The sequence below is a fragment of the Pimephales promelas genome, chromosome 5 (genome assembly GCF_988280905.1).
Source record: "Pimephales promelas chromosome 5, fPimPro1.hap1.1, whole genome shotgun sequence".
NCBI classification, from domain to species: Eukaryota; Metazoa; Chordata; class Actinopteri; order Cypriniformes; family Leuciscidae; genus Pimephales; species Pimephales promelas.
The window spans coordinates 1,085,097-1,104,016 of record NC_142773.1 but is presented as its reverse complement, the minus strand read 5'-3'; the positions used below and the strand labels follow the sequence as shown (position 1 = coordinate 1,104,016).

General features: G+C 37.2%; 1 protein-coding gene across 1 annotated transcript in view; it reads left to right on the top strand.

Moving 5' to 3' along the window:
• LOC120484833 (ribonuclease inhibitor-like) overlaps positions 1-12,634 on the top strand; it is a 127,343-nt gene extending 114,709 nt beyond the window's left edge. Inside the window, exons 9-11 of the mRNA XM_089130723.1 lie at positions 3,125-3,298; positions 10,539-10,693; positions 11,703-12,634. Coding sequence (XP_088986849.1) covers positions 3,125-3,298; positions 10,539-10,693; positions 11,703-11,716 — 343 coding nt within the window. The 3' untranslated portion in view covers positions 11,717-12,634. The remainder of the gene's footprint in view (positions 1-3,124; positions 3,299-10,538; positions 10,694-11,702) is intronic.
• The last annotated feature ends 6,286 nt before the right edge of the window (positions 12,635-18,920 follow it).

Here is an 18,920-nt window from a genome sequence, read left to right as displayed (position 1 = left end):
CCCGACGTGCTACAGGTGCGAGGGCCCGCCCATCGCTGCTTGCAGCTTTAATTTTTTTTTTTTTCTTTTTTCTGCAAAGTAAGCGCCATTTTCGGGGCCGCAACATGCTCAAAAACTCACCAAATTTGGCACGCATGTCATGACTGGTGAAAAATTTCGTATTTTGTGGGTTTCGCGGATGGGCGTCGCAAAATGGCTCCCTAGCGCCACCTAGAAAATTGCAAAAAATTAGCCCCTCGTCCACGTTCAACCTACAAGCACGAAATTTAGTGGGGTTGTGTATCCTATCAAGACGCACAAAAAAGCCTCAAGAACCCATACCCTAAACTCAACAGGAAGTCGGCCATTTTGAATTTGGCGCCCGTTTTGGGACGATTTACACACTCAATACTTTAACGAACTCCTACTAGGGATTTAGTCCGATCGACTTCAAATTTCTGCTGTGCCTTCTAAAGGCATTGACGATGTAAAGTTGTGCTATCTGCGCGTTTTCGTCGATGGGCGTGTCCGTGGCGTCGATGATTCGCCATGAAACAGGAAGTTGTAGTAACTTGGCTGTAAATGCCCAGATCTGCACGAAATTTTACACATTTGACAAGAGTCCCGCCCTGAACAAATCTACATGCCGACATTCACCCACAGTAATAGCGCCACCTGCTGGCAACAGGAAGTGACCTTTAACGAAGCAGCCCCCGCCGCATGTTTGACCGACATGTACGAAATTTCTGTGGTACATCTACCATGGCCAGACGCACAGAAAAGTCTCTTGGAGCGATGTCTTAAACTCAACAGGAAGTCGGCCATTTCTATTTTTATCGCCATTTTTGGATGATTTACTCATTACGTACTTTAACGAACTCCTCCTAGGGATTTAGTCGGATCCACTTCAAATTTCTGCTGTGCCTTCTAAAGGCATTGACGATGTAAAGTTGTGCTATCTGCGCGTTTTCGTCGATGGGCGTGTCCGTGGCGTTGATGTTTCGCCATGAAACAGGAAGTTGTAGTAACTTGGCTATAAATGCCCAGATCTGAATGAAATTTTACACATTTGACAAGAGTCCCGCCCTGAACAAATCTACATGCCGATATTCACCCACAGTCATAGCGCCACCTAGTGGCAAGAGGAAGTGACCTTTAAAGACGCAGCCCCCGCCACATGCTTGACCAACATGTACGAAATTTCTGTGGTACATCCACCATGTCAAGACGGACAGAAAAGTCTCTTGGAGCAATGCCCTAAACTCAACAGGAAGTCAGCCATTTCTAATTTTACCGCCATTTTTGGATGATTTACTCATTACGTACTTTAACTAACTCCTCCTAGGGCAGGGTTCTCAAGTCTCACGCATTGGCCGTGAGACACACTCATTTCGACCGGTTCACACGCGCACACGCCACACTGTGTATTTCTCACGCTGAAAAGGCAATGCCAACCAAGTTGTCCTGGCTGAAAGCTTTCTAACGTTGTATACGAGGCGCAGGCAAACAAAGTGAAGTTTCCTGCCGCCAGCGCGTATCTCCGCCAGATTGCGTTCGTTACTAGGCAACATATATATGTGCGCTGCGTGCACCACTGATCTATACATGACATGTCATTCAGTAGCGCGAACACACGGAAATGGATGGAACATCCTCGGGTACCGTATGTTCGTTACTAGGTAACCAACAACATCGCGCGAACACATGTGTCGTGATGGAGAAGAAGGTAAGTTGGAAGAAGCTCGTCTAACATTTTTGGGCTAGAACATTTAATATGTAGCCCATCGTACATTATTATTGATGCAGTCAAAAACTCTACAACTACTTTGCAACCAGGCTCAGTTTGGCTATCTTACGTTATCTGAAACTAAGAGAAATCTTAGTGGGTATGGAAAGGAATGAAGATTTACTGATTTTATTTTAAATTATATTATACTGTAATATTAATAGTCTTTCTAGTTACATTAAGGATGTATTACAGCAGATTGCTCTGGGTAATATTTAATCATTGCCATAATGCTGCATTTGTATTTTTCAAAGATGTCAGGAAAAAAGCAGAAAGATATTTTGTCATTTTGGGCACCAAAGGGTAAGCCCCCTAAAAAGGTTGCCAGATTAGAGGAGGAGACAGTGGAAGAGGTGGTGCACTCTAATCTGTCCATTTGTTCTCAATGTCCCACCACACAATAAATCATTCGTCTAGATAGAAGACGCATTCAAAAATCAAAATGCAATTTTTAAAGATTTGTTTGAAACTGTTTGGAGCAATTTGTTATATTTTTGGTTAGCTATATTTGTAATACTGCATTAAAGAGTATTTGATGTGATGAATTGCTCTGTCATTTATCAGATTTACTAATTGTTATAATTTTAATTTGTTCTGGTTAATTATGAACAATGGGTAAAATTGGGGGCGGGGATGGGTGGGCGGGGCTTATTTTTGGCTCCTCCCCTAACCGCGTGTGATCTCACTCCAAGTTTTTGCTCAAACTTGAGAACCCTGTCCTAGGGATTTAGTCGGATCGACTTCAAATTTCTGCTGTGCCTTCTAAAGGCATTGAGGATGTAAAGTTGTGCTCTCTGCGCGTTTTTATCGATGGGCAGGTCCGTGGCGTCGATGATTCGCCATGGAACAGGAAGTTGTAGTAACTTGGCTGTAAATGCCCAGATCTGAATGAAATTTGACACATTTGACAAGAGTCCCGCCCTGAACAAATCTACATGCCCGCATTCACCCTAAAACGCCACCTGCTGGCAACAGGAAGTGACCTTTAACGAAGCAGCGAACCAAATTCACAGCCGCACCACCTGAGCCGCAGAATATGCAAAGCGGCCGCCTCACACCCCAACGCGCTACAGGTGTAATATTCAATAATATTCAATATGGAGTCTAATCTGACGAAGGTCTATTGCATTAAAGTTGAATAATTTGATACAATGTATTGATTGTGTAGATGTTGTTCTGCAGAATCTCCTGCTGTGATAAAGAGTAAAGAAAACTGACAAAAGATATTGTTGAAAAATTAAAGATGAGAATCAACATCTTCCAGCACACAGAACTAGTGTGACAGCCTTAAAAACAGAGTATGGGGAATAAACTAAGTGCCTGATGAAGCATTTCAGTCTTTTCTCTTTCTGTCTTCAGTCTGTGGAGTTGCAGTATTACAGAGGAACAGAGTCTCATCCTGACTTCAGCTCTGAAATCAAACCCATCACACCTGAGAGATCTGGGCCTGAGCTGGAATAAACTAGGAGACTCAGGAGTGAATCACTTATGTGACGTACTAAAGGATTCACACTGTAAACTGGAGAGATTGAGGTCAGTAACATTCACACACATCAATCATGTTTCTTAAAATCACTTCTATTGTTTAAATCAAGACACTGAGTTCACAGTTTTAGTGAGGTGAGCGTCCTTATGCCCTTCTTACTCTGATTGTCCTTGAAATGGAGACTTTAAGGGCATCAGGGCTTTTGTCGTAATGAAGCTGTTTTGACTTGATGAAGACAAACACAATGTACTTTCCTCATTATCTTCACTTGGAATGTTACCATGACAACACAGTATAGCGTCCATCTGTCCATTAGTTTTTCCTACATTAACAATTTTACAATAATATGATTGTTGCAAATAAATATACATTTTATAATGTAGCTTTTAAAATATGCTTTATGAGTGATGGGTGTTCTCTCTTCTATCAAATGTATAAAAACTTGCCCTCTCTTCTTTGCAGGGTTCCTGCGGGGTCTTAAAAAGTATAAAATTATGAATTTCAAATTTAAGGCTTTAAACTTTAAATTTAATTAAGTCCGGTCTAAAAAGAATTAAGTCAATTTAATTTAGTCAGGTCTTTTACCCTCGTTCATTTCCAGAAGTGCTGGCCCCAGAAAATTATCACAAAGTATCAAAAAAGCATTGAGTCGTAGCCTACAGAGCGGAGCTGTAGAGCAGGGGTCTTCAACACGTCACTCGCGAGCGGCCAGGAGCTCGTGTCTGATTGGCGGCAGCTCACCGAGGGGGCGTTACCATATCGCGGCTTTTGCGCGCTCAAGTTAGTTCTAATGTAGGCGCACGGCTAGCACGCTTATAATTGAAGCGACACTCGTTTTTTTAGGTGCAGCGAGATGAGAAAATATATACTTTCAGAATGCTGCAAACACACTGCAGGTCATGTGACAAGAACCAACCAATCAGCTTCACCCTTTCTGTTACAACATTAAAAGCTCAGTCAACATGAAGTATGGTGTGCACTCAAGTGTGTAATCCATCAGCCGGAAGTTGAAGCCTCGCGGGAGCCGCCATTGTAGCTGAACTTCTGCTGTTAGCATCCCATTGACTCCCATTCATTTTGGCGTCACTTTGACAGTGAATAACTTTACATCTGAGGCGTTTAAAGACTTAATTTGTCCATTATTTATTTCTAAAGAAACACAACAATGTATAAAAGGCTCCATTACTGTCTATGAGGCAATCTGGGGGACATGGAGGCATAAAGTCAAGGCAGAAGCCCAAATATAGAGAGTTCATAAAAGCAACGAGATGAAATATTTCAACAACAGATCTGTTTCAGATTTTAGTTCAGATTTGTTTTGGCACAGCTACTAGAAGGTCAGACCGGTCGCTCACGTCACATCTCCGTTGTCCAGCTCAGTGTGAGCCGTCGCTCAGCCATCAGGAAGAGATGCTTCTAATGGGCTTCACTTTTCTCCGTTGAAGTCTATGGGGTCGCTGTGTCCGTTTCTTTTATTGTCTATGTGTGCACCCAAACACTACGGGTGATTTTCTCTTCTCTGTTAATCAATCTTGTAGCAGAGCTACAGCAAGCGTTTTTCAGTAGTGGAAATCCATTAGCTATTAAAACTTCTTTGTCAGTGAATGGTTGAATAGCAAAGACGCAATGGGGGAAATCAGACCGACTGTACTATTGATAATAAAAGATAAACTAATGTGCATTGTTAATTTCAGTAATTCATCATTTTTGACTCATTCTTATAAAAAATTATTTAAATTATGTGAGGTTTGTCTTTTTATAAAGCATTTTTTGTCAAAACTTAATTTGAACTTGTACATGTTAGTAGATAACATTTTGCAAGATACTTTTTTAAAATCTGCCCATCATTTTTAATGGTATTATTTTAATGTTTATGTAAACAAAAACTGCATATTGATGCTAATTTCATTAGCAATTTCATTTTTGTTATTTGCTGGATTTCAACATAAAACTTGGTGAATTGATTTCACTGTGTAGTGTTAGTACTTTCTGAACATAACTCTGTGATAACTGTAATCATTTTTCTGAAGACTGATTTCATTTAAATAAAATATATATATTTTTCAGAATTTCATGGATTTGAATATGTTTTTTGGTAATGCAAAGTTCATTTGGTATGTCTTAAATTTCAATCTTTATGGTGTTTTGTTTGTTTATTTCATTTAAATGTCATCTACTGCTGCTATACAACACAATAGGAATATGACCGGTTCAAGATGGCGGCCGGATTTCTCAGTGCACAGCGGCCAATAGGACATCTAGTCTCTATATGATATCTATGTCGGCACCAGTGTAGCAAGGTTTAAGGAAGAAGGAGGCAGAACCGGAGGACAATCAAATAAAACTTTATTTAACTGAAATAAACAAACAAAATAGCCTGCCTGCCACCAGCCTCTCGTGGACGACTGCTGGCTACCGAAATAAAATATAACAAAATAGAAACAAAAGCAGGCCTGTTCCTCTCTCGATCATCCACGTCGTCGCTCCCCTTTATTCTTCCGCTCGTCTGTGAGAGATGCGAGACCGGTGTGCTCACAGGTGCGGTTCATTAACAATCACACCACCGGCCTCGCGCCGCTCTCTCACGCCCCTCGACTGTCCTGTTCACTACAGTCTTAAAATGTCTTAAAGGTCTTAAATTTGACTCACTGAAACCTGTCTTTGGACACTGCGGGTATAGTCACATTTACCTCACATCTACTGTTAAAAACATGTCTTACCTGTTAAGTTATTTAAACTTCATATGAAATTCAAGATGAAATTGTGTGTTATAGGCCTATATATCACAAATAAAACCACAGATCCCTGCAGATCCCTGTCCCTACAGATCGTGTCTCCTCGGCCATTGAAGGCGCAGAAAATCAGTTTGGGATTTGTCCTTAATTTGTTATGAAGATGCTGTAACTTTGCAAAATGAAGATATTGTTTTTCTCATTTCTCCAAATGTAGGTTAAGCCGCTGTGAACTGACGGATGAAGGTTGTTCTGCTGTGACTTCAGCTCTGAAATCAAACCCATCACACCTGAGACATCTGGACCTGAGCTGGAATAAACTAGGAGACTCAGGAGTGAAGAACCTCAGTGATCTACTGATGAACCCACAGTACAAACTGGAGACACTATAGTTAGTATCATTATACTGTACAGCAGTTACTGTGATATTACAGTTTACAGTTTATTTTAAGACAACAGGACTCTAGTAATAGTGTTTATAGCTCGGCACCTTCTGTTACACTTTATTTTAAATGTCTTTTAACTAGTAAATAATCTTAGTACTCTGCTATATATTATAATTTTTCTGACAGCCTCATTTTCAGCCACATAAAATCAAATATATCATCTAACCTGACTAAGGTCTATTGTGTTAAATTTGAAGAATGTACTGATTGTTTAAATGCTGATAGGAAATCTCCTGCTAAAATAAAGAGTAGCCTAAAGAAAAGAGACATAAAAGAAATAGAAGAAAAATGAAATAGGAGAATCAACATCTTCCAGCACACAGAACTAGTGTGACAGCCTTAAAAACAGAGTATGGGGAATAAACTAAGTGTCTGATGAAGCATTTCAGTCTTTTCTCTTTCTGTCTTCAGTCTGCAGAGATGCAGTATTACAGAGGAACAGAGTCTCATCCTGACTTCAGCTCTGAAATCAAACCCATCACACCTGAGAGAGCTGAACCTGAGTCGGAATAAACTAGGAGACTCAGGAGTGAAGAACCTCAGTGATCTACTGATGAACCCACAGTGCAAACTGGAGACACTAGAGTTAGTAACATTATACTGTACAGCAGTTACTGTGATATTACAGTTTACAGTTTATTTTAAGACAACAGGACTCAAGTAATAGTGTTTATAGCTCGGCACCTTCTATTACACTTTATTTTAAATGTCTTTTAACTAGTAAACTTAAGTAAAACTTAATAAACTAAGTGCCTGATGAAGCATTTCAGTATTTTCTCTTTCTGTCTTCAGTCTGGATAGTTGCAGTATTACAGAGGAACAGAGTCTCATCCTGACTTCAGCTCTGAAATCAAACCTATCATACCTGAGACATCTGGACCTGAGTGGCAATAAACTAGGAGACTCAGGAGTGAAGCACTTATGTGACGTACTAAAGGATTCACACTGTAAACTGGAGAGATTGAGGTCAGTAACATTTACACACAACAGTGGTTCTCAAACTTCTCTTATGGACAGAAACCACATTTTGGATTTCATATTTTGTTTAATATTAATATTCATGTAGTTCAGAATCACATGTTTATGAGACCCACATCAGTTATTCGACTCTTTCCTTTTGCAGATCTGTGGAATCTAATAACACACACACACACACACACACTACAATAGTAACATCTGTAGCAATTTCGTCTATTTCTAAACTCTCCCCATCTGTTTAGAAGTGCTGGAAGTGCTCTGTCTAGTTTAGAGATCAACAGAAGCTCAAACCCCATATATCCAGGCCTGGTTGTGCTTTGTGCCACCTGAGATCAAAACGACTAAAACAATCAACATTTTTAAAGCTACACTATGCATTTTTTATTATTAATTTACAAAATAACCCTTATACATTTTGATAAACCTGTAATATTGAACTGTATGTTAGAGCTGTTTGTGTGGATTTCATTGGACATTACCAGCATCATACACATTTACACAGAGAAAAGTAACTCCAGTATTTAGTTTTAAGGGGAACCCCGACTAGTGAGGCATGTTGGCCTTATAAGATTAACGTGGGCGTCAGATATAAAAAGGTGATACAAAAACACTCAATGTTTTGGATTTTATAAAAAAAAAAGTAGAAAATCCATTCACTGGTAGGCCGCCATAGTTATTTACGTCTCAATGCATTCTGGGTAGTGACGTGTAATGGTTGCAGTCGGTTGAGCCTAGCCGCTGTAGCTGCTTTGTTTATTGTTTTTTCCAACGTACCGGCTAGCTAGATGAGTTAGTTAACTGAATGAATTGAGAATATCATCACCTGAAAATTCGGTAACATCAGCCATTTTCATTCAACCAGCTGATTTCTGTAAATAAATGTAATCTTAAATGTATATTGCTGTCTACTTTAGCCGTTTAGTCGACTAATCAGTCTTGGTCGACTGACATTCTTATTGTTGCATTTTTTTTTTTACTTATAGAAAGAAATGTTCAATGATTTACTCCTTGATATTTATTCCTTTATAAGCAGGTATATATTACTGTATTCTAAATATAATTAGCCTATGTTTTATCCCCAACTTTAAATACTTTAATTTAGGCTATTTTGTAACAGCACCACAGTTTAGCGCACACACATAAACACTCGGTTCGCACCTGAGGCTGTCTGCGCTGCTGCTGCGCGCTCAGTAAGCGATATAGTTTAGCTGTATTCATTCAGTTAGAACGCTACTTGTTTTGGTTTTTAGGTTTTTATACACTATATGTTTTTATCTCGATGCGGCGTGGACGCAGTTGGGAAAAAAGAGCACGTCATCTTTATCATGCTGACTCAATAGATTGTGTTTTCTTGATATGTTTTTGTTTTTATTTGTACACTTTACGCAATCGAAAATAGCCTAAATAATATAACAAAACGAAAATAAACCTATATGCGGTCCTACAATACAGCTAATTATTATTAGGATTGTTTTTTGGGCTTTTGTTTTTGTGTGTGCGTTTGATTTAAAACGCATAGATCGGCTGGACAAAAGTTAACCCATAGCTTTGAAAGTAAAGATGAATATACAGCCTGTATAACGAGAGCTTTTGTTAGGATTTTTCATTATGTGGCAGATAGCAATTTTTTGTAGCGTGTAGCAGTGGTCAGGTGCGCGATTGTTACTATACAGAGCTCCTCACTTTGCAGTTAAAAAATCTCTCAATATGCAAAGAATTATATTATTATTATAGTTTTATGTATTTTTGATGTTTTTTCGTTTTTATTTTATAAATGCTCTATGACAATTGTTAAAAAATGTTCAATCAAATCATCCCGTCTTTTTTTATTTTTTATTTTTTTAGGTCGACTAGCCTAATCGTTGGGCAGGACACGACTTTGGTCGACTAAGGATTTCTTTGGTTGATTACAGCTCTAATTGCTGCGCAGGGTGGACTCAGTAAATACATAATAACGATTTGAGACAAATAATTTAAATTTAATATAAAACTATGTAACCTAATGGCGGTGCTCTCTGGCGCGGCAGGATTTTCAACAAGGTCCGAGAGCAGCTATTTCTATATGCGTTCAACATAGTGAGTGACTGCTTAGGGAAGCACACGACGGCGGTAGATGACTTATTAAATTATACTGATAGTACGATCGTCTGATCTATACAGCCTACCCTGGACAGCTGCTGACAAAAAGTGGAGCTCTTTACAGCAAACGCTCTCGTTCTCGCTTGGCATTGGCTACTGCCGCAGACACCATCTATTTTGCCCCACTCTCGCTTCTTCAACTCTCTGATAATCTTAATTTTCATGTAACTCTTGAGTATGCCTATCATTTTACGCATTTATTCTCTTGATTTAAGCCTACTGTGCGCTCGGGTTCAAACTGAAAAGGCTGAACGGCAGACGTGTTCATCTCGCTACTGTCAAAACTGGGCCAGCAACCACCTTTACACGTCACTACCCAGAATGCTTTGAGACGTAAATAACTATGGCGGCCTACGAGTGAACGGATTTTCAACTTTCTTTATTAAAATCAAAAACGTTTGGAGTGTTTTTGTATCACCTTTTTATAGCCAAAGCCCACGTTAATCTTATAAGGCCAACATGCCTCACTAGTCGGGGTTCCCTTTAATTTTTACCAAAAGTGTAGTGTAGTGTAGCGATAAAGAGATACTCAACCCAAAACTGAAAATGTTATCATTTGCACACCCTTATGCCATTTCAGCTTTATATGAGTTTCTTCAGATGAAGTCCATGATTTTTAGATAAATAATCTGTCTCTATGAGTCTATACAAGTGTACTGGACCTCAAAGATGATTCTTCAGAAAACACACAAAGCAAACACAGCGGTTATCCATTCCACCCCAGTTGATAAATTAAAGTCTTCTGAATCAAAACGATAGGTGTTGATGAGAGAAACTTTATAAACAATAAACCATAACATCATCTATAAACCAACTGTAACCTTGTGAGGAGAATCTCTTTAACAAACACTTCAACAAAGTGTTCAATACGTTTATTCTCAGTCTCTCCTGAAAAGACGGTTTACAGTGTATTTGTGGAAAATAATTCACCTTAGTCGTGTTTTGTGATCTGGTGAAAGTAAGATGATCTTTGTCTGTTTGTCTCGTTCTAGACTAAGGAACTGTGGCATTACAGATGTTTCTGCTTTAACTCAGTCTTTGACGAACTCAAATGCACTGCAGTTTTTAAAAGTGCTTGATCTGAGAGACAATAAGATCAGAGACTCAAAGCAGCTCAGAGACGTGTTACGAGACTCAAACTGTACAGGTGAGTAAACATCAGTGATGATAAAGATACTTTCATTATCTCTGACAGTCTTTCAACATTTGTGCAAGGAAAATATCATTAAGTTTTATTGAAACAATGTGGGCAAATTTAAATTGGATTAATTGGACCAGGATGTATTTTAAGTTTTCTGTTGAAACTGTGTCGTGTAAATGGCCCTATAAATTATTTTTACAATAGAAATGAATCACTCCTGAACTTACTTAAACTGGACAATGGCTTTCTTCTTGAACTGCTTGTTTAAATGTTGCTTTAATTTTCTTATTATGACTGTAAAGCTGCTTTGTAAAATCTCTATTGTAAAAAGCGCTGTATAAATGAAGGTGACTTGGCTTGGCCAATGAAATCTCTTGAATCAGCTGGGGGGCGGGGCTTGTACTTTAGTGGTTTCTAGAGAAAAAACTAAAGAATATACAACTTTATTGAACAAGTTTATGAATTGCATCAGAAGAAAATCATTAGAATTTGTTATAACAAAATTAGACTGATAGTTGTACAGAGATTGTAGAACGCAGGAATAATCAGAGCAGATTCCAGCTTCAGCTCACAGCCGTCCAGCCTCACATGATCAATGTCTCCGTCTCTTGTGTGTTTTTACTTTGACAAGCATCACATCACATTGCTTTAGGCTTTCTTTACTTTACAAACTCTAAGAAATGTGTGAGGATCTGATGTCTGTACAACTTCATCTAAAATTTACATTCTATATTCAAACATAAACTGACATCATCAGTTTTATATCTTTAAAATGAACAGGGATTTTGGTGAGATTTGGCGAGACCATTTAAAACCTACATCTTATGAATTCAAAGTGATAATACAGAAATGCATGTATTTAATGGCAAATTTAAACTGCTTTAAAGTTTATCATAGCTCTTATGTAATGTAAACAGCCTTATTAGAAATATACGTGTACACTTAAGTGATATTGAATGATTATTGTTGGTGTAGTACTCTTACAAATAATTATTTTATTTTATTTTATTTACAGGTGAAATGGATTGAGAAGATCTTAGTCGGAGCTGAGATGAAGCAAGAATAAAGAAGTCTTTAGTATAAGGGCTCAATCATGATGATATTGGAATTTAACTCATCTATATTGAAGCAAACAAAATATTACTAATCATAACTGTCATTGCCAAATTTGCCACTCCAACGTTTCAAGTGATATGACATTGTTGTGTGCTACACGATTTCTTTATGCCTTGCTGTCATTTTCCATTTGTGGTCATTTTCAGGGGAGAAATTTTTACGGAATAATAGGACTAAAATCATGACTCACTCATGTAGATTTCATGACTTTATGGATTTATCACTGCCCTTTCATCTTAATCACGCTATGTGACATGGGATAATATTAAACCATTTGTGTGTTTTTTTTATATTCGCAATTAGAGAGAGAGAGAGAGAGAGAGAGAGAGAGTCCCTAAACAAATATTTAGTTCGGTTACACTTTAGGACTGTGATATTAATCAAATTTTATTTTTGATTCTGGCTTCCAAAGATTATAAAAAGAAGATATTTGAGGTCAAACGTTAACTATCCACGTTCCATCTAGCGCAGCTTCCTTTCCTTCACAGCAGAGAGCTTTCCTTCCTTCCTAAAACACAAACTTCACGTCAGAATCAGCTCAATCTGTGATAGTTGAAACTAATACCGGCGAGAGATGCTGTTTTCAACTTCAAGGTGGCTCTTGTGTGTGTGTGTGTGTGTGTGTGTGTGTTTGTGTGTGTGTGTGTGTGTGTGTGTGTGTGTGTGCCTCCCGAAATGGCTCGCAAAAGACAAGCAAATTATACATTAAGCTTTGTGTAAGTCTAAACCATCAAATAGATGATGTTAGTGTATATTATTAGTATGTAATTATTTTTAAAAACTTACATTTAGATTTAGTATAGCTGATTCATTTAATAATAAAAAAGATTGTATTGCACCTGTGTCTTCCTTGTGTTGATAATGCGCTCTACAAGTTATCCAGTATCTCATAAATCCTCCAGATTGGCCAGCTGACAAACTCCCTCCAGTTTACATAATGTTCATTTATTCTGAAATCCTCCTTGATTGAACTTATCCTAGCTGGAGCCTTGAGGTAAGTTATAATAACTGTTCATTCATTGTGCTTAACTACAATCTCTCAGTTCTCTTTAAACAGGTTTATGAAGGTTATGAGGCAAATATTCGCCTCATGTTTCTCCTCGGGGCAGCTGGTGGTCAAACTGAGATCAGTCTTCAGACGGAAGTTACCACTGTAAGTCTCAGTTTAAATGGAAAGTTGGTTGTTATACTAAATGATAGTAATAACAAAGTGAAAATAGATTGGGAGCCGCTTAGTTCTCTTATGCCTCGCGCCGGCCCTGCTTCTTGGTGAGCAAGATTGTCGGATTGCAAGTTAAACTTTAAATATAGCTATTTAGCAAATAGCAATTGAAGACATTTAAAGATGAATTTAGGCAAAATGGCTGAAAAATCACATACAATTAACTAAAAATGTGATTAAATGGATTATCACTTTCAACCAATAGGTGGCGTAGTTACAAAATCGACCTTTTACAACCTTCAGACCATTCGCATTAAAATACGCAGATTTATTCAAAAGTTATAAGCATTATTAGAAATTTTGTTATAACTTTGACCAAAAGGTGGTGCTGTCTTGATCTTCTGAGTACCTTCAGGGGATGGTGCTGATGGCACAAACTGAGTTTCGTAATGTTACACCAATGCATTCGTTAAGTATAGCATGTTATGTTATAGCGCAAAATAAGTCAACTACAGCCAGAGTTAAAAGCATTTGAAAAATTAATTTTACCACTAGATGGCGCTGTTTCGAAACTTCTCAGGCTTCTTCAGGGCAGGGTACTGATGACCCATACCGAGTTTCGTAACAATTCGTATATGCGTTCAAAAATACAGCTTTTTTTCACATAATTCAAAATGGCCGACAGCCAAAATGGCTGAACTGGGAAAATTGGATATCAGTCGATTCGGCATGACGCCCTGAATCTAACAAGACCATGTTTATGATTGTTGGTGAATGCAATCAGTGAATGAGGTACAGGTGAATGTGATCAGTGATGATGAGTCCGGGCAGTGAGTTCTGGGAACTGTAGTTTGTGAGTGATAATAGTCTTATCTGGAGTGCCCTCTGCTGGCTCAAAAGGGCACTCCAGCTGGTGACCGTTTCAGACAGAGTAAATAATAATAATTCATTACATTTATACAGCGATTTTCTCGGCACTCAAAGCGTTTTACATAGAGAGGGTAATCTCCTCAACCACCAGTATGCTGAATCCCCTTGGATGATGCGACGGCAGCCATATTGTGCCATAAAACACAAATGAGGTTCAAGTGTTTCAAAACTTGTATGGTAATACAGACAGAGAAGCCTGTATTTAATTTCAAAGTCAGCGATGTTGTCAGGATTTCTAAAGTGAGAGGACCGTTCGCCAAAGGTTGTGAACAGAACTACATGGAAGAATTTTATACCATAAAATGTGTATTCCAGATCAACCACCAGTCTACAGACTGTCGGTTTATGACGATGATGTCATTGAGGGTGTTTTTTTGTTTTGTTTTTATGAAAAAGTGTTGCAAAAAATAATTGTAAGTAAAAACAAACCTTTTAATGGTAATAAATGGTACTGGAATTCAACACATACTTTGCCATACTTTTTCAAAATTATGATCAAAACCTTTTCTAATCTTGACAAAACACATTATCAGAAAGGTCTGAGTCTCAAGGTTCCATATTTTGTAACAGAAGTGATATTTGGACAGAAATATATTAATTTGCTACAGCAGAATGCATACAATTAAATTCAATGGAATTTATGTGATTTTTGGTATTACGCCTAAACAAAATCTCACGAGAACTTCAGTTTTTGTGATATCAACTTCAAATTTGGGTCACAACTTTGTTAGATATGTCTTTGATTTTATAGTAATTTTATAGGAAAAAATATTTTGTAAAATAATTATTTAATATAAAAGAAAAAAATATTTAGTAAAGTATATTTGATTTAATGTACATTTAAAACTTCCATAACCTTTTCATGCTTTTATTTTTTGAAGTGTTTTTACTTCAGCAATAATCTGCTGAGTGTTTTCTTTAAAACAAGACTAAACTTAGGCCTTTATTCCAAAGCATACTTGAATTACAACCAAGTTTTAATAGTGCATTGTAATGTCCATTCTCAAAAAGGGGGGTGATGGTTAACCGTTATGTGCCAAATTAACCATTTGGTTGAGCATGTTTTTGAAAAATGATTAAAAATATCCTAAAGTTTTTTATAGCACCAAGTAGCATCATTTTGTAAAGTTAAGGCTCTTACAGTGGAATATGTAATATGCTTAGCTTGCAAAATTTCACCAAAAACAGTTCACATGGCTGGGGTCACGGGTGATTTATTTGTTTCATGTTAGAAGAAGTGTTAGACATCCATGTTAGAAGAAGTGTTGTGACAAGTGCTGTTGATTGACGCTGTGAAATCGAGTGGATTTTTTGGCATAATACACCTCAACCAGATGATAGAGATGGCTCAATCAGTTTTAGTGCTTAGCTTTTTGTGTTCAAAATGTTCAAAGGTTTATATAATGAGCGGGTACATGTATCAGTTGTCCAAATCGTGCTTTGTCTTATCCTGAATCACTGTGGTACACCTATAATAAGCGTTTATATTCGGAGTTTCGGACTATTTTATACTGGTTCTGGTCTTACCGCTGCGGAGTAGCACAGGACCTGCGTGACTCGTCATTCATGTTTGGTTCAATATTAAATTATACTCTAACTTAACGTTACCTTTGGCTCGTGGAGAGAATAATATTCGTTTGAAATTTTTTCATTTCACGTGAACACACACCAGAATTCTTGCAGAGTCGATTTATCTATTTCGCTGACTCAAATCTTTAAATGTTTATGGGTAAAATGACAGCAGTGTAATTCACACAGTTCACCACAGGAGGGCGTCCAGATAAAAACAAATGTTCGTCTTAACCCTAAAACCGTATTCTGCACAAATGTGGGCAAAATAGTTTAGATTTATTTTTAAGAAATACTTCTCTTGATCTAAGCGGTACAAGACTTGGCTGTTTTTCCTAAGTTTGCCTCCTGAACACACACAATATATTTATTTATTTTTTGACTCAATTCTACAATGTTAAGTGGGTGGAAAAAACTTTCTTAATCTTGTATTTGGGTCAAAAATGGGCACCCATAGAAATGAATGGGGAAAAACTGTAATTTAGAGCATTCTAAAATAAGCCAAAATAAGACACCGGGTGACAGCAAAGTCACTTCATCTTTAGGTTTTACATTTGCCAACAAATACTACATCGTGGATTAAAGTCCATATTTTGTTACATTCAACACAAAATAACATTAAAATGTTCTCGCTTCATTTTTTATTCTGTTGCGCTTATATTTTTTTCTGTTATTAAAACGTCTGAATCAACGGGGCTTTATAAGAATAATTCTTAATCAAGCTAGTTTTCCTCTAGAGTTCCTGCTGTAGAAAAAATGTTTCAGTGGTGTAATTAATACATTTTAATACATTCAAATTTAAAAGTACGTACAATTATTATACCATAAATAAAAGGGGTCATATGTTTCATGTGGTAACGAACGATTTATTTAACACGAAATCAATGTAAAATAATGTAATGCAAAGTTTTCCTTTGACTTGAATTAACTAGAAGTAGGTAGACATTTTTAGGTAGAAATAATTAACAGGAGTGTAATTCACATGAATTCACCACAGTTCGATCAAGACATTGGACTTTTTAAAATTACATAATGTATTTGTTTATTTTAACAAATCGGGAGGCAGTATACAATACACAGAGAATGATACAATCAATTTTTCATAATTTTCCCTTAGTTTATACATCCAACAATATATTTCCTTTTAAAACTACATGTTTGCCAGAGGTTTTCAATTATTTATCAAAGGATTTTAATCAATGCAAATAATTTAATAAAAGGTTTTAACAGAAATGAGATAATTAACAGCAGTGTAATGCACACAATTCACCACAGGAGGGCGTTTAGACGTGAGTCTTTAAATTGATATTACAGATATAAGAATATATTTCCATTAAACAAAAGCGAACTTTTCTAGATTTTTTTTTTTTACTATGTCGCTTTAAATTAATAATTTATCAAACAATGTGAAATAAATGCAAAGTAAGTGCAGAGTTTAGTGCAGTTTTCCTCTGGCGCTCTGAATACGGTTCAGCAGTGTAATTCACACAGTTCACCACAGGAGGGCGATTAAACTCCATTTTCAACAGAATATCGCAGACAGGGGCGGCGCTAGGGGTGGGCTAAGGGGGCTGTTTTCAGTAAAGCCCCGAATGTTTTTATTTCCTTGCATTGTACACACCATCACTGAGAGAATTTAATTAATTAAATGTATATTTCTCGACTCTGGCATCACAGCGTCCGTCAACATACGCATTGTCATTCACAACCGACAAGAACCGCCCACTCAGGCTAGTGCTTCTGACTGACATGTAAACTGGCCAACCATCGATGAGAAGCTCGGCGGTCTTGTGCGATCCAGCCAATGAAATTCATTATTTTGGAGCCAGGTGTTTGTTGATGTGCAAGAAGTTAGTAATGAACGAGTAAAATGGATGCTATCAAAGTTCTTCCAAAAAAGAAAAAAGAAAAAAGAAAAAGGAATTAAAACACCCCCAGCCATTGCTAAAACAAGATACAACAGCTTCAGCAGGTATCTGTAACTTTTAATCGTAGTATTAGATTTCTTTCTTTAGATTGTCAGATACATTTTGATCGTCAAACACTTTGTGCAGCACAGTCAATAGGACGTGCACGCGCGGCGCACACACAAAAGGTAAGGTAGGTAGTCTTATTAGTCTTTAAAATGTAATGTGTGCATGAAGAATGGGTCAAGATTTTTTTTGTTATTATAGAGATTCTTTAGTCACCTCTTTTTATCTATTCTCACAAAAATCATGTTGTTAAGTAAATGCTATTTATTAAAACAATAATAGAGCTGAGCTTGCCAACCATGTCTGAGATGAGTCAGCAAGGAAAGAAGAGGGTGCGTGGCATTGTGATTTTTAATTTTAATTAGCAAGAAATATTCACCTTATTAAAAAAAACAAACATTTTATTTAAAGTTTATTCCTTGTATAGTGACACATACATGGATTTCTCTGGGTTAAGCCCCAGATATCCACTCACCCTAGAACCGCTCCTGATCGCGGATGTAATATATATTTATAGAAAATTTGAAAGGTAATTGCCAGATGTTTTACTGCGTCACATGGCAACCAACAATTTATTAAATGTTACAAAATATTGTAACTCAAAGTTTTCCTCTGACTGAATTCACAGCAGAAATAAGTTGCAGCAGTGTAATTCACACAATTCACCACAGGAGGGCGACTGGCTAAGTTGTCTTGTTTTAAAGTTTTAGTGCTTAGCTTTTTGTGTTCAAAATGTTCAAAGGTTTATATAATGAGCGGGTACATGTATCAGTTGTCCAAATCGTGCTTTGTCTTATCCTGAATCACTGTGGTACACCTATAATAAGTGTTTATATTCGGACTATTTTATACTGGTTCTGGTCTTACCGCTGCGGAGTAGCACAGGACCTGCGTGACTCGTCATTCATGTTTGGTTCAATATTAAATTATACTCTAACTTAACGTTACCTTTGGCTCGTGGAGAGAATAATATTCGTTTGAACTTTTTTCATTTCACGTGAACACACACCAGAATTCTTGCAGAGTCGATTTATCTATTTCGCTGACTCAAATCTTTAAATGTTTATGGATAAAATGACAGCAGTGTAATTCACACAGTTCACCACAGGAGGGCGTCCAGATAAAAACAAATGTTCGTCTTAACCCTAAAACCGTATTCTGGACAAATGTGGGCAAAATAGTTTTGATTTATTTTTAAAAATACTTCCCTTGATCTGAGCGGTACAAGACTTGGCTGCTTTTCCTAAGTTTGCCACCTGAACACACACAATATTTTTTTTTTTTTGACTCAGTTCTACAATGTTAAGTGGGTGCAAACCTTCTTAATCTTGTATTTGGGTCAAAAATGGGCCCATAGAAATGAATGGGGAAAAACTGTAATTTAGAGCATTCTAAAATAAGCCAAAATAAGACACCGGGTGACAGCAAAGTCAGTGAAGCAGAGACTTATGAGGCAAGCTTCTTAATTTCAATTATATATCTT